This window comes from Anastrepha ludens, chromosome 3, assembly GCF_028408465.1.
Source record: "Anastrepha ludens isolate Willacy chromosome 3, idAnaLude1.1, whole genome shotgun sequence".
In the NCBI taxonomy this organism is placed as follows: Eukaryota; Metazoa; Arthropoda; class Insecta; order Diptera; family Tephritidae; genus Anastrepha; species Anastrepha ludens.
Window position 1 is genome coordinate 44,301,379 of NC_071499.1, and position 27,974 is coordinate 44,329,352.

Consider the following 27,974-nt stretch of genomic DNA (forward strand, 5'->3'; position numbering starts at 1 on the left):
AAGTAAAAGAAAGGACGAAAAACTAGAAGTTTCGCGATTTGACTCACCTTCGTTTGTATTGTCGTTGGCGTTCGTAAAAAGTGGCTCCCACTCAGCAGGCAGTGAGTCGCTATCCACCGCGAAACCATGATTTTGTGAAGTCATAAAACACCGACCAGTGCCGCTGTGCACACATGGCAGGTTATGCCCACGATTGCCATACTTCATCTTATATGTCTTGCAACCAATAGCAGTGGCGAGCAATTGATGACCCAAGCAAATACCAAAAATGGGTTTCTTTCCATTTTTCAGCACCTTTTGTATCTGCGTAACTGTATCCTTACATACAACCGGGTCACCAGGACCATTACTAATAAAGAGACCATCAAATTCCTGCTCATTCAGCGAATAGTTCCATGGTACTAAGTCGACACGTGCGCCACGTGACACAAAACATTTAATCTGATTTAACTTTAAACCACAATCGATCGCACAAATTCGTGGTGTGCCTGTAGCATTAAAGACTTGTGGCTTCTTAACCGAACACTCAGCTACCAAATTCCGTTTGTTTGGATCGTTGAAGGTTAGACTTCTTACATTAGTTGGGAGCTCGTACACAATGCGGCCGAGTATGGAACCATTTTCTCGTATCTTTTTTGTGAGTGCGCGGGTGTCTATGCCACTAATACCCGGCACACCATGACCTTCCATCCAGCGCGAAAGCGTCTGTTGGGTACGCCAATGTGATGGCGATTCACACACTTCACCCACCACCAATGCGGCTACTGTAATGCCCTCGAACCATTCGAAATTTACCGGCAAGCCATGTTCGTCGAGTTCCTTCTCATCTGGTACACCGTAGTTACCGATTAGCGGATAGGTGAGTACAAGAATTTGTGCGCGATATGAACGATCAGTCATCGATTCGGGATAACCGACCATACCGGTTTGGAAGACAACTTCTCCATCGACGGGAGCTTTGGCACCAAAAGCGTGGCCTGACAAAACGGTTCCGTCTTGTAAGACCAAAAAGCAATTTGGTGATTTCATTCTAAATGATTAGTGACGCGCTGAAAATAGGTAAGTAAAAAGAGTTTTTAGTGAACTTTCCGAAAATGTCTTAAAAATCTTAAAAAAGGGCGTATTTGATTTGATTTCTAGCTGACCCGTGTCGATTGTTATTAATGGTTTATTATTTTTATTTTTTACTTTGCTATTAACACGAGTATTAGATACTCCTAACCCCGCTGCCAAGGCCGAATATGTTCGTGCGTTACTACCATTCGGAAGTGCACAAAATCGAAACACGCTGTGTGCACGAAATAACAATTGATAGAAAAAGTGTTTCTATTGGCGCTTGCTCTTCGGCAAGCAACGACAGACCTCCGAGTGTATTTCTGTTATGAAAAAGTTCATCAAACGAAACCATCTGCCGTTCGGAGGTGGCATAAATCCGTATGTCCCACCATTTTATGGAAAACATAAAGACGTTCACCACAAAGGAGCTCAGTTAAATACCCGAAATTGGTGTAAGCGCCAATTATAAATATAAATATTCTAGGCCGTTCAACAAGTTTTGCGGATATACATATGTATATCCGGGTAGATTTATTATTTTTTTCATCACCATTTATTTAATTAGAAATGAGAATAAATGAGCACAATATTTCATTCTCCCAAATTGGGCACCTCTCAGCACACATTATTGCGCAAGATCTTGACATACATACATCTTCCCAAGGTAAAATTGACTCAGAAAATTAAGCCTTTGATCATTTTAAGCGTCGCAAAATCTTCTGCACAAGTGTGAAGAAAGTCCCAAATTGTTTCAAAAAATCATCTCTCCCTATGAAACTAAAACTTTGAAAATAAGCTAAATAGGTACTATTTGATGACAACAATTTCCCACCAAAGTGGCCGTTGTTGGAATACTATTTTGGGTTAGAATTGGATCAACTTAATATTAGTGATAAATCGCTCTAATAAGTTGGAGTCGCATGCCGGACAGCTGGTCAAACAGTGTTCTACTGAAAGCGATGCAACCTACCATAGAAACCCGCAATATCCGCAGGGGCAGCGAAAAAGTGAGATCCCAGATGTCTAAATATTTGCCCGACGAGAGCAGGGCATCTGAGAACAAGGTGTTGAGACAGCTTCTGCAGAACGGGCTTAAGGAAATCCCAAGTCTCACCGCATGAATTCCTAACGAACAATGTTCGGTAAGGATACCCACCAAATTCGAAAGTACAGCTTCGTGAGCCTTAGAAGTTCCTTCGAGCGCCCCCGATTCACCTATGCCCAAAAGGATGTCACAACTCTGCACGTTTGTACACTGACCCAGCGCTAGCTGAGTTGACGCTAAGCCCATCTTTCCAGGAGCAGACCACAGGTTGTTAAGGGAACCCCAGTCCTCTCATTTTGCGATTAAACCGTCTCCAGTGTTCCCTTCTATGCCAGCAATTTCCTTCTCTGCCGCCGTAACCAGGAACCTAAATGAGCTTGATATGGAAGTATTCGGATTCAATCGAGAGAGAAGCCAGGTATTTTCCCGACTAATTTCGAACGCGGAAACAACGAGCCCAAGATAGATATTTAAATCCTTTAAAGTAAATACCGATTTTATAAATACCAAAATTGGCAAACACTGCAGTGGTACGGAAGCCTAAATTTGAGCTTGATGGGGAGCTCCTCGCAAATACTCCACCACCATCTCTTCCGTCCAAATTTGAGCCATCCGTAAGCACGTTTGTCATTCCCTGCGCCCAGTCCTCTCTTGAGGGGATATGAATGGAAAAAGCTCCGCTCGGACCTAGCATGGTTGTACAATGTCCAGCTCCATGGGGATGAACTCAAAGTTTTAAAGAATGCTAGAGTATCCGTAGCATAAGCCGAACCTCTCAATCTGTCCTGACGGCAACGATGTGCCGTTTGTTGATTTTTTTGTATGTGACCAACACAATCTCAGGTTTTTTTAGTAAACACACCCCAGGTGAATAGCACACCTCTAAAAATCTTTTCATCATGGTTGTTAAAGAAAATCTCAAAATTTTTTGCAACAGCAGGCTGCTGATGTGAATGTGGAAGCTTCTGTGATGAAATCGTTTCTCTGGGGACGTAAAAGCCAATGATAAGCAGTGATTTTGATAATTAATTCCTCTCTGTATCTTTTGGAAAGTGGCACAAAATTAATCACCCAATTTTGTTTTTGAATCACTTTTTTACTGCAATAAATAAAAAAATTTTTTAGAATGATGGAAATCTTTATTTTGACCTTTACGTGCTCCACTGTTTGTATTTTGGAATTTTTTTTTCTGAGTAAAATATGAATATTGAATATAAATATTTTACTATCACTTAAATCAAAATGATTTGCCTAATTGCCTGATTGCCTAACTTTAATGGGAAAAATAATTGTTGAAGTGAAGAAATAAATTGCTTAAAAAAAAAATAATTGCCGGATACTCTTCTGTTAGGTATTTGGCCGAGCTCCTCCTACTATTTGTGATGTGCGTCTTGATGTTGTTCCACAAATAGAGGGACCTATAATTTTAAGCCGACTCCACCCAGCAAATGGTTTTTTTATGAGTAGCTTTTTCATGGCAGAAATACACTCGGAGGTTTGCCATTGTCTGCCGAGGGACTGGTCGCCCCTTAGAAAAAACTTTTTATATTATTTGATGTTCATGTACGGAGATTCGCACCTACGCTTCCTGAATGGTAGTCACCCGCCAACTCATTCAATAAATTGCTTTGCTTTAATTAATATTGCCTCACTGAATTTTTGGTGCGGTTGTTTGGGATTCTTTACATGGAGTATCTGTAATGTTTGCCCATTTCTAAAATGCTGGACGACCTTCTGTTTTTGTATGAAAATAAAAAATTCATGCTAATGCTTTGATATACGATTTTTTGAGGAGCGCATATACCGCATAAAAATGACCTAAATGTACAATTTCGACAAAAAAGTCAATCGATGCGTTTTTTTATTATCACCCTTTTGTTTATAAAGAGTATAATGATTCATACCTATTTGTATTTAATTTCATTTCATTGTTTACGTCTCTCTGAAAGCACGTGTCCATTCGTTCCATTAGCAAATTTCTCGCGCTCAAATGCCGAAAACTTTGAAGAGTACCAGAAAATAAACTTAACCTGAACGAATCTCATTTTCTCACTTTTAGTGAGCAAGAAGAGACGGAGAGAAACAAGTTAAGATACGAAATCGCGCGACAACATAAAACCATCTGTTGGTAAGTATGTATGTACGTATGAAGTTAGCAACTGTGTTGTGGTCCACGCATTTTTAGCACTACGCTAACTAAAGTTGATTATACACGCATACCAATGCGTTTGTAAGAATGAATGTACATACATACATACATACGTTGTGTTATAATGATTGTTGTTTGTTTTTTGTGCGAATAGATAAGACATTACCAAGGTATGAATATTTATGCTGCGACATTTCTATAACCAATTCAATGCGCGTAATTAATTTAATTCTATACAAATGTACATACACATCTATTTTTTTAATTTGTAAGCTCACATATCAATATTTAGAAAAAAAGATTTCTTCATTTAAAAATTGTATTTTTGGTATGCAGAAGAAATACCTAAAATCCGACTGCTTTGCAATTCAACATCAAATTCAAAATATCGAATAATAAGTAGGTAGCTTTAAAAAAAATATGTTAATGCCTGTCGAATTTTCTATTGATTCTTTAGGCATAAATCTTTGAAAAATACACATGCACATACATACATACATACATATGTATGTATTTTGCAACTGCATGCGACAAAAATTATATTTACACAAATAATTTTTGAATTGTTTACTATTGCAAGTTATAAAAATAAATTTCTCCACTACTTCTTCCGCAAAGTTAATACAAATATTAAACTCTAAGCTAAAAAAAGTTTTTAAACTACGAACCAACCAACCAACCAACCAACGATTATATCCAGTAAAGCCCCTCTTATCTGGCTGAGTAAGTAGTTATTTGCCCAAAAGTCAAACAATCATCTTGCGAGTAGTTTGTGTCATTGTAAATTAGAAGCTTTGATTGAGACCAACGCTGTCAAGATAAATACGCATTGCTACAAGGTGGCACAAAATAAATCATCAATTTGGTTTTTGAATAATTTTTTTACTAAATTAAAAATATTAGGTTGACGTATGACGCAATTGGCAAAAATTATACATCTTCCGATAGGGTGATTAATTTCGCGCCACCTTCTAGTACATACATATGTATACTTATAGAATAGATTGAAAAAGTAAAAAAAGTCGGGAGGAAGTGCAGAAGAAACTGGCGTTCTTGGTATGAATGACCCTAGCAGTAATAACAACCAAGGTGGTGATATAAGGAAAACCTTCAGATTCATTTGATTTGTAAAAACACAGGTGTAAAAAAGGACACACATTTTCCACCGTCATATTTCACCTAGTTTTAAATTTTCTTATCAGGAATATCCACCCTGGAGCTACCATTTTCACACAAAGCGATTAGATCTGCCAACGCGCACTTGCTGACTGTATGCTGGAGCTGATAACTAAAGCAACGCTTGTCGGCCTTGAGGTTAACGTGGATGAGACAAAATACCTCGTTAGATCTCTAAGCGTCACACGCTGTGGCACCAAAGTTGGTCGGTTGATCTGCCCACATATTTTTCACAAAATGGAGAGTTTTAAATACCTGGGTGTATACTTTAGCAACGCTGCAGACCCCCTAATCGGCATGAATGGTAGACTACAAGCTGCTCACCTAAAATTTCTCAAAACTAAATCACTATCGAGGTCGTGTAAGCTATAAATCTATAGAGCGCCAATAAAACCAGGATCAACATATGGCATCTAACCTAAAGAACTACCTTCTCGGCGTAAAATCCTAAGAAGAGATATTTGGACCAGTAAGGGAAGCTGTTGCAATGATGAGCTCGAACAGCTTCCCTTACGGGTCCAAATATCCTTCTTGACAGATGACAGCGAACAGGCCAAAATATTGTGCGCTCTGCTAAAGTTCAGCGGCTGAGATGGTTCGGACACCTACTCCGGATTACGAAAAAGACATTCAACTATCTTATTGTAGGCAGTAAAGAGCGTGGAAGACCGCCAAGAAGATGGGCAGACGATGTTGATGCAGATTTATGCCTTATAAATGCTAGATGTAGCGACGCAATTAACCGAGACGTATGGATCACGTTTTTTTAGGCTCCCCCCGAGCTGTAATTACTTTGATGATGATAAGGAGGGTGATTAATTTTGCGCCACTGGGTATTTTAAGCATACATATTGTTGTAGTCAATGTCTAACTAAAAACAGAAAAGAAAGGTGGCTAACCAAAAAAAAAAAGTTTCTAACCAAAAATATTTCCTTTTTTCCAAACGTATCATAAAATCTCTAATAGTTGAATTTCTAGTGAAATATTATACTTTCACTCAATATTCGCTTATTCGTAAGTTGGACCGTGTTCAAAATACGTCTGAAAACTTAAATACATTAAACTTGTCAGCAGATTTAAAAAAAATTGATTCAGGTCTCTAAGTTTACGTTTTTCTGGGATTTGAAGCCATTTACTGGCAAAAACATTGCAAAAAGATTTTTTTTTATAAAAAGCTCTAGTTTTAATAGTATTTTTAAGTCCAACTTACAAATAACCTTGATCAAAATCTTTACTAAAATTATACCGGTTTTTACTTTTTCTTGAACGTTTTTTTTTTGTTTATAATTTTTTTTTTTTTGAAGCACCCTGCAGAGGTAAGTATATCGCATTGGAAAAGTGGGACAAATATGATAAGGAATCAGAAAACAGAAAAAGTAAACCATTAATATAAAATTAATAGGTCAGTTCAAAAGTAAATACGTAAAAGCTCGATTAAGACCCTCACTTTTTCAGTTATTCCATAAAGTATATAATAAGCCCCTTGAATTGTCCTCTACCAAGTCAATGTGCCGGGCTTTTTGCGCAGTTTCTGTTTATAGTCAAGTACAATGGAAGACACTCCATATCATTCGCCAAATCTGTTCCCGTGAGATTTCTATCTTTTTTCCCATGGGGAAATCAGCTTTAAAATATCACAAATTGAGTAGCTTTCAGAAGCTAACTACTGATTCATACACCCACCGCCACTGACTTTTCGATAACATGCGTATCTGGCCAATTATATGGGAAAACTAATTAACCGAGACCAATTATGCGGGGAGTTTACGCGTATTTTATATGCTTTTTTTTTGGTCGAGTTGCTGATTAGAGCGTCAATCAATTCATTTTCATTTGAATGCGTTCCCAGACTTAGTGACACCCATTAATCGTTAAACGGCCGCTTGAAATATTTCTATTGTTCGGACGATGCACAGACGGTGTATGTATGTAAATGGATATGCGCGCGCAAACATATGTATCACATTTGCAAAAATGTGCACAGTAATTTAGCTACGAAGGAGACACTACATGTCGTACCAACACCATCAGCCGGTCGAAAGCATACTCACACTCAATTATCGCACAATACTCGTACATTACTTGTTGTTTATATTCGGTTTTTTGATTTCGTCTTTTTTTTTTCAATAATTTTGTATGCGCAATTTACAAAGGCAAATACGTACATACAACCGTACGTATGCATTTACTTACATAATTATGTAAGTACTGGAAATTTGAAGTAAAATCTGTAACTTTTACAGGGAGAACCGGTTAGAGAACTTCGTGCCTACTTATAACAAGAAAGCAAGGAGACACTTACGCTTACATATAAATATATGTACATACGCATGCAAATATATGTATGTATATACATATATTTTTCTGGCTGCGTGGCTTTTTGATAGAAAGTGATTTGATGAGAACAAAAATACAAAATTTAGTCTGGTTATTAGATTTCTTAGCAGAAGTCCAATAGTTCACGTGAAAAATAATATTGGCAGAACTTGACTTTTAAAAATTTACATGTGCTACATGTGTTCCCTCGAATGATCGCGTGCACACATACACGCACACACACCGATACGCACTTATGTGCAAATTTAGTAGTTATAGGCCATAATTTAAAATTTTCCTAATTAATATTACTTCTCTGATATAATTTACAATTGAGTATTTTTGAAGCTTTGCTATCACTTTTCACTCACTTTGTAATGTTAAACTTTTGTTTTTTTTTTTTGAGATGTAAAACTTTCCACGTGGCTTTTGAAGTCTCTATAGAACACAACCGCACTGGAGAAGGAAAAGATACCTTCACGATTGGTCGCTAGCACACGACTAAATTTCCGGAGCCCATATCAAAGCGGGCACAGAGTATTGAGTAGAGTTACCAAGTAAATGAAAAAAATCTTAGGGGAGATATCGTTTAAAAACGTAGCTCGAGTTCTTAAGGAAATTAATCAAAGAGCATATATTTATGTATTAGTATATAAATCCCATTTTTGAATGGATCCCCGTGGCCTAGAGCTCGAAAATTAAGGGTATTTTCAGACATTTTTTTTACACTAAAAACGATATTTAAGTTTTTTATGCTTTTTATTTAACTTCTTGTGCAAATTTTTTTTTTTAGTTTTAATAATTTTAAAAATGACGCTGAAGTTGGCCATCCTGGGCAGACCTGGACGGTGTTGTCCATTTTGCCTCTTCTATTCATCTGAAACACAAAAACCAAAAAAATTATCAATCAGAATGACTGTAGGTATGTCCCGAACTAGAAGAATAAAAAACAATTTGAGAAAATGGCGCGGTTTTGAATTTGACACTCTAAAAATTGGATTTTTTTAGTTTTTTTAATTAAAAATAATAATAATACGATTCCAGTACGTGCGAGAGCCATTGATGTTGTCAACAAAATATTAAAATTTCAGACGATTCAGTTGAATAGATTTTTTTTTACCACCAGGCCGAAAAGCTAATTTTGAGATAATTGAGTTTAAAGTTTTGAGATTGGATAATGCACCCATTGATGCCGCCGCTAAAACGGCTGTAGAACCGAAAATACTGGGAATATCCTCCAAAAAATTTGGCAGTATATTCTTAAAATCCTATACTTTCGAAATATAAAACAAATGATTTTTTGAAAATTCTAGACCACCCCTTAATATTTTTGTTTCAATTTTCCATAAAATAATATCTTCGGCTTCAAATACAATATATAGCATACAATGGACTGCAGAGCACTAAGTGGGATATTTTTACAGATCGTCTAGCACTACCTAACCTAACCTTGTAACAACAACTTAAAGGGAATAACAGAAAAGCATGAACTTTTTCTTTTTTGATATAGAGCATTCGTTGTATAGTGAAAATGCGCAACAACTCAGCGAAAAAAATTTTGAAAAATGAGTACTTAAAGTTTAAATCAGCAAACTTACACTTTTTCATACTAAAATTTAATGGGTTACGAAACCGCAGCTCCAGAACTTTTCTTAAATTTGACTTAAAAGTTTGAAACTTTGATGGAAATTTGCCGAATATTCTTTTACAATTTTTTTTTTTTAAACTTTGCGATGTATGCTTTTTGTGGTAGTAGGAACTATATTTGAATAGTGAAAACTTGTGAATATGCGATGTAACTCCATCTTTTGACGCCGACAGTACTTTGGAAAGTTGTATTCTATGAAATAAATCCGATACCAAAGAGCTAAGAGTTCTACGCATATTTGTTCATTTTGTCTAGTCGAGCTCTTTAGGGATCAGTGAGGTAAAGTAATGAAAATATTAATTTTAACATTTAAACACAGAAATTAAGTTTTCATATATCTCACAATGATTTTAGTACAATACATCAACTAAATGGCAACTCTATGCACACATACAGCGTACGTAATTAACCTGGCTTGCAAGTTCCAGTATCATAACTTGTTTCTCTCGCAACAACAGCAGTAGAGAGCCATGATGGAGAGTCTTATAGCATTCTTGGCAGAGACCGGCATTTTTATGATAATAATATTGCACGAGTAGCATCTACAAACACCCTCTGCTTTTTACTGAGAGCTAATATTCTCGCCCAAGCGTTCTGGCCGTGGCTCTGAATGTACATATGCAACTGTATTAAAAAAGGCCATGAGAAGAAATCATCAAGTAGCATGAGCATGTCGGTAAATATAAAAAGTTTAGGCACAGTGATGGGCATCTGAGTTTAATCGATTTAAAAACAATAACCCAGCAACTTTTTTGTTTATTTTAAGTATGTCACAGTTGTACAAAAATATGCCCGAATATTTTAGGTAATTGTTAACATTTTTCATATTAATTTCTCAAAAGGCAGATATAATCGAAATTGACCATAACTTGCATTAATTGGCAAGAATTTTGGTAGACCAGGCAAAAATATAGAGCCTATCACTTGCTTCAATCATTGAAGCTCGAAAAAGGTTTGTTGTTGTTGTTGAAGTGGTTGACTGTTCTCGGATGATGTCTGTGTATGTGTTTTTGTTTTTTAGTCAGATCCTTTCGTGAGATCCAAGAATAGCAGTAAACCGTTTATCTCTATGTCTGAGATTTCATTAATTTGGTGTAAGAAAAGCTTACCGAAAGAGCGAAGTCTTGCTCTCGCTAGACCTGGACATTCACGCACATAGTCGAAAAGACTTTATTTCACCCCCTTCCGCCTGACAGCTTCTAGCGATGGGATTGAAAGGAGGGTTAAGGTTAAGGTTAAGCCTGTATTATCCCCTACCTACCAGTGACCTGTAAGGGTTGCACTGATACGTGAAATGCTTGGGCGAGAGCATCCTAACAGAAAATTCGCCCTCAAAGTGCAAAGGATTCATCGATACGGTCACATATTACGAATGAGCGACGATAGAACTGTAATAAAGATCTTCGAAACAAATCCGCAAGGCGATAGAAGAAGAGGCCGGCCGAGAAAACGATGGAGAGAAGACATCGAAAGCGAGTTTGAAGCTATGGATATATGTATCTGATATTAAACGAAAAGCTAATGACCCAGTGACGTGGAGGCGAATTGTAACGGAAGCAATGGTTCATCCCGAACTTTGTTGCTATGATGATGCTGATATGCGGAGGCCCTCTCTGATCAGTAGCAGCAGACACATATTTTGTCTATAAACAGAGATGGCGGATTAGTTAAAGGTTAAATGGAGCAGAGCTACAAGACACTATCACCTCTCTACAACCCTGTGTCGATTGCGATGGAGAGTTTTATGCCAAATATATATACAAGGTGGGGCAAAATTAATCATCTAATTTTGTTTTTGAACAAATTGTTTCTTTATTTTGATCTTTACGCGCTTCATTTCTTGCCTGTTTGTATACTGCAGCTGTCTACATAGTTCAGAAGTGTCCAATGCGATGGGTGTACGACGTGATTTGCAAAAATTATAAATCTTTCGATAGGGTGATTAATTTTGCGCCACCTTGTATTGTACATATACATTTGTTTAAGTATATTATTAGAGTACACACAAATATAAAAGTGTTAGATTTTGTCGCCTCCGGCATAGCTGGGGATTGAAAAATAAGATGCGTAGAAAACTCTGGACATTTATTCTATAGTGGGGAGAAATCCATGCGATATTGACTTAAAGTTCAAAAATTTAACAAAGAAAGGTACATGGGTTTAAATATCAATATCTCTTACATAAATGGTGTAAAAAGAAATAACATACCTTCTATTACATACATACATACATACACACCTACAAGTGTCCATTCTTGGGATTTTAAGTGGTCAAAGTAAAATTTTCCACAAATTTATCTTTTCTAACGATCAAAATAAATATTTTAAATAAAGTGAAATATGTAATATTCTATTTAGCATAGTTTTATCCAATAATATATTTTTTAATTAATATGCATTTTGCAGCCATGAGGGAGTCTCAAAGTAAAAAAAAGTCCAGTATGCCTTATGGCTGATGAAACAATCACATTTGAAGGCTTTAGATCTAGAATAGTACCTGGCTAAGGCACTAACAAAATATAGGGCCTAATGCTTATAAGGGCATATCGTCCCCTTAGTATAACAATAGCTTATGTGCTCATAGGCTATTATTTTTTTATTGAATTTTTGGATTCTCCATTGTCGATTTTATATGTGGTCAAAATTTTGTCAAATTCTAGTTCCACAAAGTGGGTCAAAACGTCAATCAAAAAATAATAAATATTTACAGATATAACGAGATTTGAGTGAGAGCTACTTTCGATAAAAAGTTTGAAATTCATTTTCTCAAAACATCAAAAAATCTATAGGCTATTTTAATACTAAGGGGACGATATAAGGTATATTATGCTTACACAAGAGGTATAAAAGTGTACCGAACAGACCCTTACAGACTCTAGACTCTTGCAGGCTCTGGTTTCTTGCAAACACTTGCAATGTCTTCCAGGTGGAAGTGCTGGCAATAGCGGATGCTTCCGATAGCCAAGCTGATGGAACAAACCAGAAACCACCTTACCACCTTGGGTGTAAACCATAAAGTTACCATAATCTGTGTCCCGGGACATCTGAATATTGAGGGTAACGAAAAAGCAGATGAACTGGCAAGAAGGTGATCTATCAGAAATAACAGGCAGTATTCACACCAATGGGTGCAATCAAGAATCCAATTTCCTTATAATATCTACATATCTGAAGAGACCAGACAACATGGAAAGTTAGCAGAACGTAATGGCAGACCTACAACCGGAGTTGCTTTAAATCATCTACTGGCCTTCCGGCAAGATGCGTTTTCATAGTGCCCCACATATTTTCAATGGGGTTGGCGTCTGGGGACTGGGAAGATCAGTCCAATATTGTGATGTCATTTTCTTGTTTCGTTGTTTTTCAATCTGTTTTTTTGAGAGAAGTGGTTTTGATGATGTGGGACGGTAGGATATGTTTCCCTCCTCCAGTCGACGTTCGATGGTGTTGATACTCACATCTATTCCCTTTTTAACAAGAACTGATAGTGCTTGTCGTAGTCACAAAGAAGGGTCCCGCTTAAAAAGTTTATTCAGTTTATTCTGTTTTTTTGTCGTCACTCGCTTCAAGCCGCGGTCGGAAAAGTCATCGATATTTTTGTACACCTTATACCGCTAATTCTACATCACAACAAACTTTTTTGATTTTTTAATTACTTTTGCTGCCGCGGCGTAAGATAATTTTGGTCCTTTCGTAATGCGTGCATAAAACTACCGCCTCAAAACGCTTCGCGTACTTCTCACTGATTTTTGTTTGCTTGTGTTTACGGGAAAGTTTCGAACGACACTAACCTGAGTTAGCACTGGCGTCGTAGCCTTTGAGTGGGACTATTATACAGCAAAAATAAGAACGAAATACGAGGTGTGTTCAAAAAGTATCGCGAATTTTGAATTTTCGCAGGTTACGTATATTCGAATTTCGATTTTTTGTGGCGATATGTGGGTACTCATGTCCCTCACTCGTGCCGACGAGTTCGGCCATTTTGAATGTTCAGTTTAGCTGCTTTGCTTGCACGTGTTTCGGCTCGCCTTCGATTTTTACCTATTCAAAAAGATGTATTAAAGAACCTGTATCAAATTTTGTGTAAAAAACGAAATTAAGTGCGCGGATGCATCCGAATGTTGACTGTGTCATACGGAGAAGATACTTTGGACCAAAGCAACGAAATGTTCTCAGAAGGCCGAGAAGATGTGAATGACGAAAAGCGTGCCGGCGTGCCGGACGCCCGAGCACTTCAACATCAGACGAAAAAATTGATGAAGTGAAGAAAATGGTATTGGCCATTCGATTTTTTTCAATGATTTGGGCATGAGACGGGCCGCCGCAAAATTCGTACCAAAATTGCTCAATTTCGGCCAAAAGCAGCATTGCATGAACATTGCTAATGAGATGTGGGACTCTGTCCGCGACGACACAAATTTGACGAATCGTGGGTTTATGGTTATGACGTGGAAACCAAAGCTCAGTCATCTCAATGGAAGCTGCGGCACGAACCAAGACCGAAAGCGCGCCAAGTTCGGTCGAATGTAAATGTAGTTTTGCTTATCGTTTTCTTCGATAGCAGGGGCGTTGTCCCTCATGAGTTCTTGACACAGGGTAAAACGGTCAATAAGGAATATTATAATATGCAATCCTCCAGAAACGCCCGGATTTGTGGAAGAACAAAAATTGGCTCTTGCATCACGATAAAGCCCCTGCTTACACATCGTTACTTGTGCGCGACTTTTTGGCCAAAAACAACACACTAATGATACCGCAGCCAGCGCATTCCCCCGATCTGGCCCCCTGTGACTTTTTCTTGTTCCCGAAACTGAAAAGGTCCATGAATGGACGACGCTACGCTACGATTAGAGAGATAAAGACGACATCGCAGGAGGAGCTGAATAAAATAAAAAAAATTATTTTTTGAAGTGCTTCGAAGATGGGAAAAAGCGTTAGCACAAGTGTATAATATCTCAAGGGGATTACTTTGAAGGGGGAAAAATAGATATTAATGAATAAATAAATAATTTTTCAAAAAACACAAAAGGCGCGATACGTTTTGGACACACCTCGTATGTGCGTATAATGTGCCAATAATTTTGTTTTAGATAGATTAGAGAATTCATCGTACGTAAGCGGCTCAATAAGCTAAAAAAATGCTCTTTTACGGTAAGTATGTGGGTACGCACTCGTTTTGGTGCCACTGTAAGTTAAAGCTCGCTGATAAAACTTTTTTATAATAAAAGCTTCGATATTGTAAATAAAGCTTATTTAACGGTAAGAAGCTTCATTAAGTTGGTTCCCAGCATTGCGTTATGCACCTACTATTACTGTTATAACTTTAACCGTACACACAGCCACATTTGCAGAAAAAGTTTTGATTATACTAAAACTGGCGGATATATTTCCAATCAATGTGACAAATGACGTTTGTTTGAGGTTGTAGGGTCGCCATAAGGTTTTGCTAATTTGGCCCGTTGTCAGGTCTCTCCATCTACGAGGGCGTTTCAATAAGCACCCGTGTTTGGTGACAGAGGGGGATCCTGAGGGAAGTTGGGGTTAACATCGTGTGCAGCCATCTATCCAACGACGACGAAACAAATTTCAGACTGATTGAAGTTAGTTACTTTGGATTTGGCAGCTATTCGAGTAGGGCGTGTTTCGTGATTTTCGCTAAGATGGTACTGCGATAATTCACTTTTTGTTTTTTAGATGGAAAAATGAAAGGAGATAAACGCAAAGTTGGGTGCTGTCTATGGGGACGCTTCGCCATCTATGATCACAGTTAGATATTAGTTCAACGAATTTTAAAGCGGGCGAACATCCATTTTTGATGAGCAGTGGCCAGGGCGCCCGGCAGACGCGGTTGTCGAAGAAATCATTCAAAAAGTCCACGACACGATTCTCGCTGATCGACGAACGAAAGTGCGCGAAGTAACAGAGGCCACAGGTGTTTCGCCCGGAACGGCAATTAATATTTTACATGATAAGTTCGCGATGAAAAAATTGTCGGCCCGATAGGTGCCGCGTTCGCTCACAAGCAACAACAACAAGCGGATGCGGCTTGAAAGCAGTGTTTGGAGCAATTTAAGTGAGATCCGAAGGAATTTTTGCGTCGAGTTGTCATCGTTGATGAAACTTGGATTCATCATTACACACCAGAAACTAAGCAACAATCAAAACAGTGTATTTCTCCCGGTGAATCTGTGCCAAAGAAGGCGAATGCAGTCACATTGGCCGGAAAGATCATGGCGACGATTGCTTGGGATGTGAACGGCTTCATCCTCAGGGATTTTTTAGAAAAAGTAAGAACGATTACTGGACAATACTGCAGTAAGTTAGTGGACCGCTTACACATGAAATTGAAGGAGACACGGCCGCATTAGGCGAAAAAGAAAGTGCTGTTTCACCACGATAATGCACCAGCACATTCAACCGGAATTGTCGCAGCCCAACTATATGAATTGCGTTATGAATTGCTTCCGCAGCCCACCGTATTCATCCGATCTGGCTCCCTGCGACTTTTTCTTGTTCTCCAACATGAAGAAACGGCTCGCGGGAAAGACATTTAGTTCAAACGAGGAAGTCATTGCCGAGACAGAGGCGTATTTTGGAGAGTTCGACAAATCTTTTCATGGCAAAAATACACTCGGAGGTTTGCCATTGCCTGCCGCTATTAAAAAAACTTGTTCTTCATTTTGGTGTTTCTCCGAGATTTGAACCAGCGTTCTCTCGGCATTCCGAATAGTAGTCACGCACCAACCCATTCAGCTACGGTTGCCGAAGCCAATAACAAATCCCCGTGGGCCGTTTTGCACGACATTTTTGTAAAACCTAATCATTTGGTTTCTGTAACAATTTGATTTCGGAGACAGTAGGTTGTTAGCCTAAGGTTCCTATTCTCGCGATGGGATTGCCGCCTTGAATTTAGTTTGCGGCATCAGCTATTTGTTGGCAGCCGCTCGTTACTAGTCAGACGCTGGTTTCAGCCGCTTAATAAAGGGTGATTTTTTAAGAGCTATAGGAAAGTTTTTCAAAAAAACGCAAGTAAAATTCAGAAAAATGCATGCAATTTTTATTTAAATCGATAGTACAGTCCATATAATTTATTGTAAAGATTATTTCATGCAAATGTTGACCGCGACTGCGCTTCAAATGCTCCATCCGCTTAGTCCAATTTTGGCATACTCTTTGCAATGTTTCGGCCGGTATCTCACATATAAATGCTTTAATGTTGTCTTCCAATGCCTGAATTCAAGCAGGCTTGTCTGAATAGACATGAGCTTTAACACAGCCCCACAAAAATGTTCACCGAAGTCGTCTCTCAACAAGTCCATTGTTACGCGTGCTGTGTGGCATGTGGCACCGTCTTGCTGAAACCACATGACATGCAAGTCAAGCTCTTGCATTTTGGGCAAAAAAAAGTTGGATATCATTTCACGGTAACGCTCACTATTCACAGTTACGTTACGATTCGCAGCATCTTTGAAGAAGTACGGTCCAATGATACCTCCAGCCCATAAACCGCACCAAACTTTCTGGATGCATTGGTAATTCTTCTGGCTGATCTTCACTCCAAAATCGACAATTCTGCTTATTTATGTACCCATTGATCCAAGAATGTGCTTCGTCGCTGAACAAAATTTTTCGATAAAAAAGTGGGTCTTCGGCCAACTCTCCAAGAGCCCATTCACCAAAAATTCTGCGTTGCGGTAGGTCGGTCGTCTTCAATTCTTGCACCAGCAGTATTTCGAAAGGCTTCACACCTAAATCCTTTCGCAAACTTTTCCACGTTGTTGAGTAACAGAGGACCAATTGCTGCGAACGGCGACGAATCGATAATTGGTGGTCATCATTAACACTAGTCAATACAGCTGCGATATTTTCTTCAGTTCGCACTCTACGTAAGCGATTTGGTGGTTTGATGCCCAATAATATAAATTTGGTTCTAAATTTAGTCACAATAGCTCGAATAGCCGCTTCAGTGGGTCGATTAAAGTGACCATAAAATGGAAGAAGCGCGCGATAAACTTTCTTAACAGAACACGCATTTTTATAATAAAATTCAATGATTTGCAAGCGTTGTTCGTTTGTAAGACGATTAATGGTTAAATTATAGACCAAACCGAAGATGTTTGACAGTGAAACAAAACACGAAACGTGCGTCAGCTGTTTAAACCAACTGTTTAAAAAGATAATAGCTAAAAAATCACCCTTTATAAGAAAGACGCTGCTTGGTTTATAGTTTTGGTCCGCGAGTGGTATTTTATTTCCAACCTGTCCTGTATATCTGTCGAGCTTTCCACCACCCACCACCCGGGGACGCGTCCGATGGGTGACTAAAAATTCCACACGGCCCTATGCTCCGCAACGGAGAGGAATGATGATGATAATGATATCCAAATCATACCATATTTGACACTTGAGAACTGGATAGCTGTAGTTTACAAACAGGCAAGCCAAGGAGGGTGTAAAGCTCAAAATAAAGACTTGCATCACTAAAAATAATGTTTTTTTAAGCTATTCAAAAACAAATTTGCGCCACCGCTTCAACCCCACCATCAGTAATCGCTTCACACTTTTCATATTCTGAGTCTCACTTTTGAAATTAGCAGAAAAAAACTCTTTCGAATGGTTTTGAGTACTATGAGTAATTATTTATTGCAATACAAAAATTAACAATTCAATAAAATATAACAAAAATCATTACAAAAAACAAGGACACAATTTTATTACCACTTTTCATCATCTTATCGAAAGTCCGATTATCAACATAAATTGCAATAAAGACATATGGAAAAATGACTTTCCACAAAAAAAGTTAAAATAAATAATAAGAAATGTGCTTCAGCAAAAGGCTTCTATTTTTTTGGTTTGTAACTTTAGTAAATCTCAAAGAGTTATTTAGTATAAATCGGTATTCTTGCAGATATTTTTTATTGTGATTGTATGTAAGGATTAATATTTGTCGTATATATGTTTTTATGTCTCATTGTCAGTATAAAGAAATCTAAATGCGTTCACTTTTCTTTTTTTTCTTAACATTTTACACAATTAGCTGTTATGCATAGCCGTGCATAGCTTTAAAATAATTTACTTTGCGCTATAGTATATTAATAATATTTATGTAATAATAGAATATTTTTAAATGCTTGCTAATTAAACATTTGTGGGCGCATCCATGCCACAAATCACCGATTTCACCACAGCTGCGGCCGCCAGCGAAGCAAAGTTCTGCCATTTTCGTGTCGACATGCCATCCTTGTAGTCGGAAATACCTGAAGAGATGTTGACAAAAAATATTAGTTTTCAACTTGCTCCACTTTTCTTTTCACTTTTTGATTGCAACTCGCACTTACCTTTCACCAATATGAAGCTCTCTCTGCAATTGCCAATAATGCTGTCCAGCACTGAACTCATTTCCACATCTGTGGCGAGCAAACCATATTTCTTTGCGAAATCCATGCGCGAATTATCGCTACGCACCAGATCACGGCCCGACCCAATGGGCCCAAGATGTAAGCGGGACCGTGGCACACCGTCGACGGTGTCGGTGGCGATCGGGTGTGCCACCTCGATTACCTCATTGTTGCCGATATTCATGAAAAGCTTATCTGTGTTGGCGGCAGGGCGATTAAAGTCACTTTCTGTTTTCTGCATCAGCGATGACAATCCTTCGCGCAGATAAGTATCCCACGGACGCTTCACTTCCATGTTGGCCTGCAAGCCTTCAGCGATTTGCTGCAGGGAGTCATTGATCGGGAAATAGGTCTTCACATCTTCACCACTCTTGTAGACATAAACGTAGGGCTTCTCATTTCTGTGGCGATACGTTTGAAGAGAATATTAAAACCATTAGGAATACAAATAGAATAATTTCTCTTTTTTTTCGAATATATTTACATATAATAATTTTTGTGAATTGTAATTTTAATTTTAAAGGGGTATTCTAGTCTAGAGGCCCGAACTTCGAGCATTTTTTGACGGTGAATAAAAAAAAACTATTGATATTTTTACTATCCATTTTTTTTATCATTTATTTATTTATATATTAAGAGCACACAAAATGAATTAAAAAAAAACATTTCATGGAATTATGCGTCCTTGAAATGGAAGGGTACCCTCGTCGTCACGATTTCTGCCCTTGTGGTCATTTGAAAAAAAAAATGACAAATTCTTAATTAATATGAATGTCATTATCATATGATGCAGAAAAAAGGGGAAAATTTTTTTTTTCATAAAATGGCGGCTACTCAAAAATTGAGGTCGATTTTCCCCTAATTTTTAAGCTTACACATATTAAAAAATTGAAATTTCCAGTTTTTCGTGCGTCATCCGATAGAGATATATTTAAAGAATATTCATGATAAATTTCAAGAAAATCGGTTGATTAGAACTTGAGATATCATGCCGACCGTATCGAAAGAAGTAGTTTCGAGAAAAACACGTTTAAAGTTCGCCGTCCGCTCAAATCAGTCTGGCTGTCGCGTCACTAAAGTAGTTGTAACTTCGAAAATAATTCGAATTTTGAAAAATCCTTTTAGGGAAATATTTTTGTATACTTAATCTATCGAATTTTGAAAAAAAAATTTTCTATTTTTTCAAATTTCTAGACTATAATACCCCCTTAAGTTTAGAATTTTCTTTTTTCGCCTTACAATATTCTGCCAATCTTGCCTCTTACTCACTTGCTCAATAGCGCACGCTGTTTATCCACATACGAAATGACCACATCACCTAGACGTACATGCTTTTTGAAATCCGTATAATGTGGTACGCCACCGGCCACGCCCACTATGAATACGTAGTCGACCTTCTGGAATGTGCCAAGCAAACGTGTCGTTGTATTGCCTGTAGCGGTCATAGCTTCGCGGGTGCTGCCAACCGAAGGTAATTTCGTGCTGACGATGCGATGAGCGCCAATGTTGCCCAAGGTGTAGACATTCGATTCGCCTGATGATAAGAGAGTTTCAATTTATTTAAAGGATCTCATTGTAGATGACTCGCGCACCGATATTCAGCATGGTGAGTGAATTAAGTGTGATTGAATGGGCAAATTTACAATAAAACAGTGAGTCGGTGAATTGAAATGAGGAAAGTGAAATGTGAAAAACAAGAACAGTGAATGAATGACCTCACTCATTAAAACATTAAATGGATAGTGAATGCAAAAGAACGGAAAAAAGTCGATGTAAATTTAAAGCGTATTTTATAATTTATTTCTTATATTTTCGCTAGCAGAATGACAGCTGACAGATGACAGATGACAGCTGTGAAAATATGTAGTTAAAACTATGTGACTTTACATAAGATACACTGACGGAACAATACGTAATCTCTCAACGCTTTCGAAGTATACATTTCAGCTTTGACTGTCAGGATAAAATTTATAGGATTTTCGAAGAAATGAAGAGGATTGAAATTTGTCCATTACTCTTCAAGTGCAGTTCGAGACGAGGAAGGAGCTGTGCCTTCAATCTGCAACTTTTAAAGCTCGGGAGTAGTCCGTAGAGTAGTAGCCACTCCTTTTCAAATGCGATTCGAGACGAGAAAGGAACTGTGTCTTCAATATGCAACTTTTAAAGTTCGGCAGTACTACATAAAGTGGTATAAAGCTTCTTGAATTAAGCTGTTGTGTGAGCTTGGTGTATTTTATTTAATAGAAAAATATATTGTATATTTATAATTTTATGATTCATACGCGCAAAAACTCATGCGGCAAAGACCGTCGAGTAAAATTCTAATCCCACGTAAATAAATAAATTACGACAAAATCAAACGATAAAGCGGCGGTTGAGATGGAAGAGTTTCGCGCCAGGTGCCGTTGCAAACTGCGAGTTCTTCAAACGAAGAAGATGATTAAAAGAATAAACTTGCCAGAAATCATGTGTGAGGCCGATTGCTCCAACTTCTAAAATATCCACTGAAGCCTTTGAAAGTCATCTGTAGTCTGCTGCGATAGACATCTTCATTAAGAATAATGCTTCCCAATGTATCTTCAGGCTATTAAACCTTCTTCTCTGGTAAGAATGTACGATCCTCTTTGATAAAAACTTTCACACAAGAATGAATAGATTGAAAAAACCTATATATAAGAGAATCCTGCACTTGAACTCGGAATGAACCAGAACTAATAGCCATACTTTGCTTCGGAGAGGCAGGCAAAAAAACGGATCTTGGCTGAAAAACGTTAATTTCGAGACTGATAAAGCACTGCCGAGAGCACAAAAGGAGTTGGCTCATAGTCATAAAGGCATTTTTATTTGGAAAACAGACATCAAAATATACATTATTACTGAAGGTAACAAAATAGCCGAAGAGCTAACCCTTAACTGCTCGGCAATCGAAATTTCAGAGGCTAATAATCTGGGTATTTTCAAGGGTCGTATCCCAACATAGGCAAGGCTTACTGAATTCTAGATGGTAGACACTGTATGACATTTCTACAACGCTAAGCGCTCACTAACACATCTTCAATAACCTCTTGTAATATTCTTGGCATCTGATAACACTGCATGACGTTTGAAAAGTGATATTAGGAAGATTCAAATTAAGCCACCGTATCATTTGATGGAAATTTATTTGCATTGAAAATCTGAAACATTCTTGCCACATTTGGCTTTCTTACTAAAATATAAAAATATAAAAAAATATTTCTTACTTTTTACGGACATAATGCAGTTTCTAGAAAATCATTTGAAGTTTGGCTTGTGAAAAATTTAGCTCGAATTATTAAACGTAAAATGAAATCATTCAACGAATTGCTGACCAGCACAGAAATAATCACAACATTGCAGGTGAAGTAAACTTTTACCACTGAGCAGCTTTCAAATACTTCAAAAAAGCTGGATACAAAGGAAACTCTATTTGTGGGTGCCTACGCAATTATTACTATTTTATATTCGATTCAATATGGTGAACGCGAAATCAAAAAGTTGAGCTATGGTTGGTTCAGAGATTTTTCAAGTCGCCGATTTTGAAAAACTATATTAGCACCGTATGAATTGTAATGAGCGACGCCAAGAACCCTTAAGCAGTCACTTTTATGAGCTTAGCGGAAAATAATTTCCATTTCGATCGTAATCACTGGACCTTAAAGGATTAACCTCATTTTACTGAAAGTTCTCTATGCTTGTGTTTGTACTTGGTTAATATAGCATAAAAATCAAGTTTTAATTTGAGTGTAAGTTGAATTCTCCAGGGTAAATTGAATTCAAAGGGTTTTTACTCTCGGTAGGCCAGCCTAGAGCAAAGAAAGGCTAATCATGGCGGTCACAAATTCAATTCTCCTGTACGACAGCGAAGTAAACTCCAGAGCCAAGGCCAAAGCCATGAAGGCTGCGCAACGAACAGTGGGACTCAGACCTGTCTCAGCCTACCGCACGGTTTCTGGCGCTGCAGTCTTTATGAACAGCAGGGAGATAACCGACGACCTCATGGCCTGGGAACGAATGGATGTGTGGGACTCCAAGAATAAACACGTCATCACTAGCGTCGCGGAACGGAAATGCCAAACCATGATGCGGTGACAAGGTCGATGGGACATTGAACCGAGTGGCAGATGGACGACAAAACTTATTCCATCAGTAGGCAAATGAGGCGAAAGGAACTTCAAGGAAGTTAAATACTTCTTAACTCAGTTGCTCTTGAGCTATGGATACATCCGGAGATACCTCTACCGCATTGGCAAGGTAGGCGATCCCAAGTGCATATACGGCAAAGCGCCGAGCGATGACGCCGAACAAACGTTTTTAGTTGTGGCAGATGGCTCTCGGATGCCGTTCTGGGCCCTCCCAAAGTAATGCAGGAAATACTCCCGGAAAGGATGTCTCCCCAGACGGGGAGAAGAGTTGGTTTAGTGATTACGGCACTCGCCGCTGTAGACTACGGTCGCTGTAAGTGCGAAGACAATATGAACTCTAACTCACCCACGAAAAAATGGGTCTTTACCCCCTAATGCCGTGATAGGCACTTTTTGAACTCTGAACTGTGCAAAACTGCATCTGAGTCCCATATAAAAAGACAAAAAAAAACCGTATAGACCTAAGTTATTAGTGAAACATTTCCAAATGTGAACCTTAGCTGAAGTAAAATTTGAATAAAATGAAATTTTTAAAGCGAATAAAAATAGCAAAGCCGGTATTGATACAAAGTACGATGGGCTGGAAAAGAGAATAAATAATACATTAAGAGCTGCTGGCTTCTGATCAAATGAAATGCCTGATCTCTATTGTCAACAATTGATGAAATTTAAGCCGCAATGGCAGGCCACAAAAAGCTGATGAGCACGCAGATATTTGAAGAGCTTGGCTGGCAAGTTTTAATGAAATTTTTGAAGCACAATTCAACATGTTTGAGTGAGATTATTCCTAATGTGTTTTAAATGTGCAGGGTGATTGTGATTTATGGGATATACAGCAATACATATTCGCATACATACGCGTTGATACTATTGTTTAAAGATTTTAATCAAAAACTCATTTTTGTAGGCACACAAAGTTTAATCTTACTTTCGTATTAATTTTAACGCATGTATATACACTGGTGCTCATATAATGAAGTCACTTTATATTTTTATCAATATTTGCAAAATTTTTCATGCTAAATTCTTTCGGTAATTTTTTATAGAAATAGAGCTTACTGCATAATAAAAAACTTGCAAATCAAGGCTCCAAATTTTATGAAAACTTCAAATAAATTTAAAAAATTTAAAAAAATGTGTGCAACTTTTAGGAATGCCCGTTCGTAGCTCAGTAAATTTTAGTGTAATAAAGCGTAAATTTGAAGTCGCTCAAAAAGTGCCTTGAAAAAAATTGTCAAAAATGAAAGTGATGTTTAAACGACTTCAAATTTATCCGTTTAGAAATCTCTTGTATGGAAAAATGATCAATATCGTATTTAAGAAAAAAATTGTCAAAAATCAACGCGATGTTTAAACGACTTCAAATTTGTCCGTTTGGAAATCTTTTATACGAAAATATGCTCAATATCGTATTTAAAAAAAATTGTCAAAAATCAACGCGATGTTTAAACGACTTCAAATATTTTCGTTTGGAAATCTCTTATATGGAAAAAAGCTCAATATTGTATTTAAAAAAATTTTCCAAAATCAACGCAATGTTTAAACGACATCAAATTTTTCCGTCTGGAAATTTCTTATATGGAAAAATTCTCAATATCGTATTTAAAAAAAATTCTCAAAAATCAACGCGAAGTCTAAACGACTTCTCTTATATGGAAAAATGCTCAATATCGTATTTTAAAAAAATTTTCAAAAAACAACGCGATGTTTAAACGACTTCATTTTTATCAGGTTGGACATTTTTTATATAAAAAAATTCTCAAAAATCAAAGCGATGTTTAAACGACCTCAAATTTCATTCAACTGCGTACTCAGAAACTTTCTAGAAAGTGTGATTAAAAAATTTACAAATTCGATAAAAGTTTTTTTTTAGTTTGTCAAATGTTTGTTGATTTCGGGCAAAGTTTTAAACTTTGTTTTATAATGTTTTTCTTAAGCTAATATATATTTTATAAAAATGTTAGAAAAAAATATTGCATGAAAAATCTTGGGAATATTGAAAAATATGTGAGCACAAGTGCAGCTATATTTGTGGCGATAAACTCACAGCACGCATGTATGTATATATGTATGCCTTCATATTTAATATACAAAAACAATGAATAAGAAATGTGTACGATATTGCAAAAAAGGTAGTTACACATAGCCCGAACACCCAGACGTGGACAACAAAAGAACACAATAAACCACAACAAAGGAAATTGGCGGTTATAGTAAACACAATAGATTTTTTTTCTTACCGAATCTTCTTCTCTTTTTAGATTTTCTGAGTGTGTTTGTTAAATTGGGATCGGTGTCTGATAAAAAAAAAATTTTTTTTTTGATTTTTTTTTTTTTTGTCAAAAATTTATGTTATATTTTTTTCGGGAGTCAAAATTTTTTTTTTTTTGACATTGCATGTGGGAATGGAGAAGTAGTGGACAGTGGACATATCGCCGATATAAAGTCAGGTCAATTTAAGTAATATAGGAAAAAAAGAGAAAGAAAAATTTTGCAATTCGTTAGTATTTAAAACCATTTTCAGTAATTATTGATTGTTAATTATTGTATAATTGTTTGGAAGAAAAACTAGAGATAAAGAGAGTAAATGCATTTTAGAGAAATAATTTAAGGTTCTGAAAGACTCATGGAATTTCAAAAATGCATCACTTACAAGTATATATATATATATGTATATATATATTATATAAGGTGGCGCAAAATTAATCACCCTAGATTTTTAAAAAAATTTACCCCATATTATACAATTCTTTTATAAAACTGTACTGCACATCTTAAGCAGTCAAGCAATGGAACTCAAAAACTAAGTAATTAACTCAAAATCATTTTTTTCTTTTATTTCGTAAAAAAATTATTCAAATACAAAATCGGGTGATTTATTTTGCGCCACCTTGTACACGTGTATTAGGGCGAATCAATTCGTTTCCGATACCATTACTGGCGTATGCAGATTTCACTTATACATAAAATTATTAGAGCAAAAGTCCATTAAATCATAACTTTAAAGTCAATTTTGAGCACCCCAAATTTTATAAGAAGCCATCTTTGGTTAATGCGAAGTTAATAGGAAGATTGATAAAGTACTAAAGCACTATGAATGCTTTTTTTTCATAAAAACTTGGGAATTTAGGATAGGATGGGATAAATGGCTGCCCACGCAAGGACCCACTTGGGCATATAATCAAAATTCGTCTCTTGTAATACCATACTGGGGAGGAAAAAAACAGGAGGAAGAAAAGAACCAAATTGGTGGAAAAAGGTAGAAGGCGCTCTAGATTAGAGAATGACGACCAGCAGTGGCTAATTACGTTGTTGTTGTTGTAGCAGCATAAACATTCCCCATACTTACATACGGGGAATGCTGCTGGAGTGACAGTCCTTGGCCGGGTGTAAGTCCGGGTCGTTTCGACAGTCGTGGAAAAGTGGCTAGTTACGTTCGTATTAACCGCTTCAAGCTACTAATGAATTTCACCAGGCGTGTGATATTTAAACCCGCAATATCTGCAGGTGTAACAAAAAAGGGAGAGCCCAGATGTTTAAATCTTTGCCCGACGAGAGCAGAGCAGCTGAGAAGCAGGTGCTGAGATGGTTCCACCTCATCCTCCAAACAGCTTCTGCAGAAAGGATTTGAAGTAATCCTAAGTCTCAATGTCTGGTATGGGCAATGTCTGGTATGGATACCTACAAAATTCGGTAACTGCGCTTTGTAAGCCTTCGGAATTTTATACTTGGGAGTTTTTTGTTACGAAAAATTTATTTCAGATTTAATTCTTTTATTTAATGGACTTCTCTTTTCTTTTAATTTTATATAAAATCCGAATATGCCAGGAATGAAAGCAAATTGACCCGCCCTAGTATGTATGTGTGTAATATGCAGTTAGATATGCGTGACAACTCACCGACTGTAGTATAGCGTACAAATGTTTCCTTGTTTTCCAACATGGCATCCACTGCAAGTTTCTCACAATATTGCGCCGTTATGATGGCAATGGTGGGTTGTTTATTCGAAGCGATTGTAGGCATTTGTTTAACGACCTTTAATAAATAATTTATGAAATATAAAATTATGGAAAATATTATACAATTTGTGCAAAAGTTTCCGGAATTCCTACTATGAAAGGCGCAAGAGAGAATAGAATTAAGCAGAAGTGTTTTTTAATAAGAATAAAAGTTCTAAACCTACCAGTTGTAGAGGGGCTTTGAACATTATAACTTAATTTATAAATTTTAATTTCTTACTATTCAAAGTTTTTACCTAAAATTAAGCCGCTCGTTATCAAGCGGCTTGCTGCTGACGTGCAGAAGTAGTAGAGCAAAGGAGTGACTTAGAGTAATGCAGTTATGCTAATGAAGTCCTCCTTTAACCAATTTTATTTCTTTGCCTTCGGTGACAGCTACAACAATGAGGCCTCCTCAATTTCTGAGGCCAGTAGCTGGTCCTCATACAGAGTGGCTTAACGACAGTTGACAAACGAACGTAGGCATACACGAGTGGGCCATCGCTTACGTAATATTAGACACAACCGTTGGATCGAAATCCGATTGCAACTTATGGTGTCTGTCTGATCTTTGCTGGCATCCAAAGCTTATTGAACAGGCCCACTCGGCCGACTTTATCTAGTTGATTATGGCTTAGTTTACAATCTCTTTATTTGATATTCGCAATCGAATATAAGCGATTATACAATTTAAAAGTAATCAAATTTAAACTTTTTTTTTTGTTAATTTAAATTTTGAACTATATTTGAAACTAATTCAAGAAAACTGCTTGCGCCCGATACCTCTCCTTCCATCAATCTTGCCCTGCAATATGAATTGCAACATGAATAAGCCCCATATATGAAGTTTTTCGTCGTTGGATGCACTTGATTAGTTGTCTGTCGCCATGAACTCTTCGCAGTACTTCTTCATTAAAAACGTGGTTGGTCCATGGTATCTTGAGCACTCTCCGGAGAAGCCATATTTCAAATGCTTTCAGTCTATTCATGTCGGAGAGTTGTATGGCCCATATTTCCATGCC

At 37.3% G+C, this 27,974-nt stretch overlaps 2 protein-coding genes across 9 annotated transcripts in view; both read right to left on the reverse strand.

Moving 5' to 3' along the window:
* The window catches only part of LOC128857847 (CAD protein), a 41,618-nt gene extending 33,385 nt beyond the window's left edge, over nucleotides 1–8,233 (reverse strand). Inside the window, exons 1-2 of the mRNA XM_054093630.1 lie at nucleotides 8,114–8,233; nucleotides 48–1,049 (exon numbers count right to left, since the gene is read on the reverse strand). Of these exons, the coding sequence (XP_053949605.1) occupies nucleotides 48–1,029 (982 nt within the window). The 5' untranslated portion in view covers nucleotides 1,030–1,049; nucleotides 8,114–8,233. The remainder of the gene's footprint in view (nucleotides 1–47; nucleotides 1,050–8,113) is intronic.
* A 9,771-nt stretch (nucleotides 8,234–18,004) lies between these two features.
* LOC128857850 (uncharacterized) overlaps nucleotides 18,005–27,974 on the reverse strand; it is a 120,232-nt gene continuing 110,262 nt past the window's right edge. For 6 of the 8 annotated variants that reach the window (XM_054093635.1, XM_054093637.1, XM_054093636.1 and 3 more), the window contains 5 exons: nucleotides 26,854–26,989; nucleotides 25,195–25,251; nucleotides 20,061–20,325; nucleotides 18,732–19,192; nucleotides 18,005–18,650 (listed from right to left, as the gene is read on the reverse strand). In XM_054093635.1, the coding sequence (XP_053949610.1) occupies nucleotides 18,532–18,650; nucleotides 18,732–19,192; nucleotides 20,061–20,325; nucleotides 25,195–25,251; nucleotides 26,854–26,989 (1,038 nt within the window). In that variant the 3' untranslated portion in view covers nucleotides 18,005–18,531. The remainder of the gene's footprint in view (nucleotides 18,651–18,731; nucleotides 19,193–20,060; nucleotides 20,326–25,194; nucleotides 25,252–26,853; nucleotides 26,990–27,974) is intronic. The other 2 variants (XM_054093639.1, XM_054093641.1) reach the window with 1 other exon arrangement.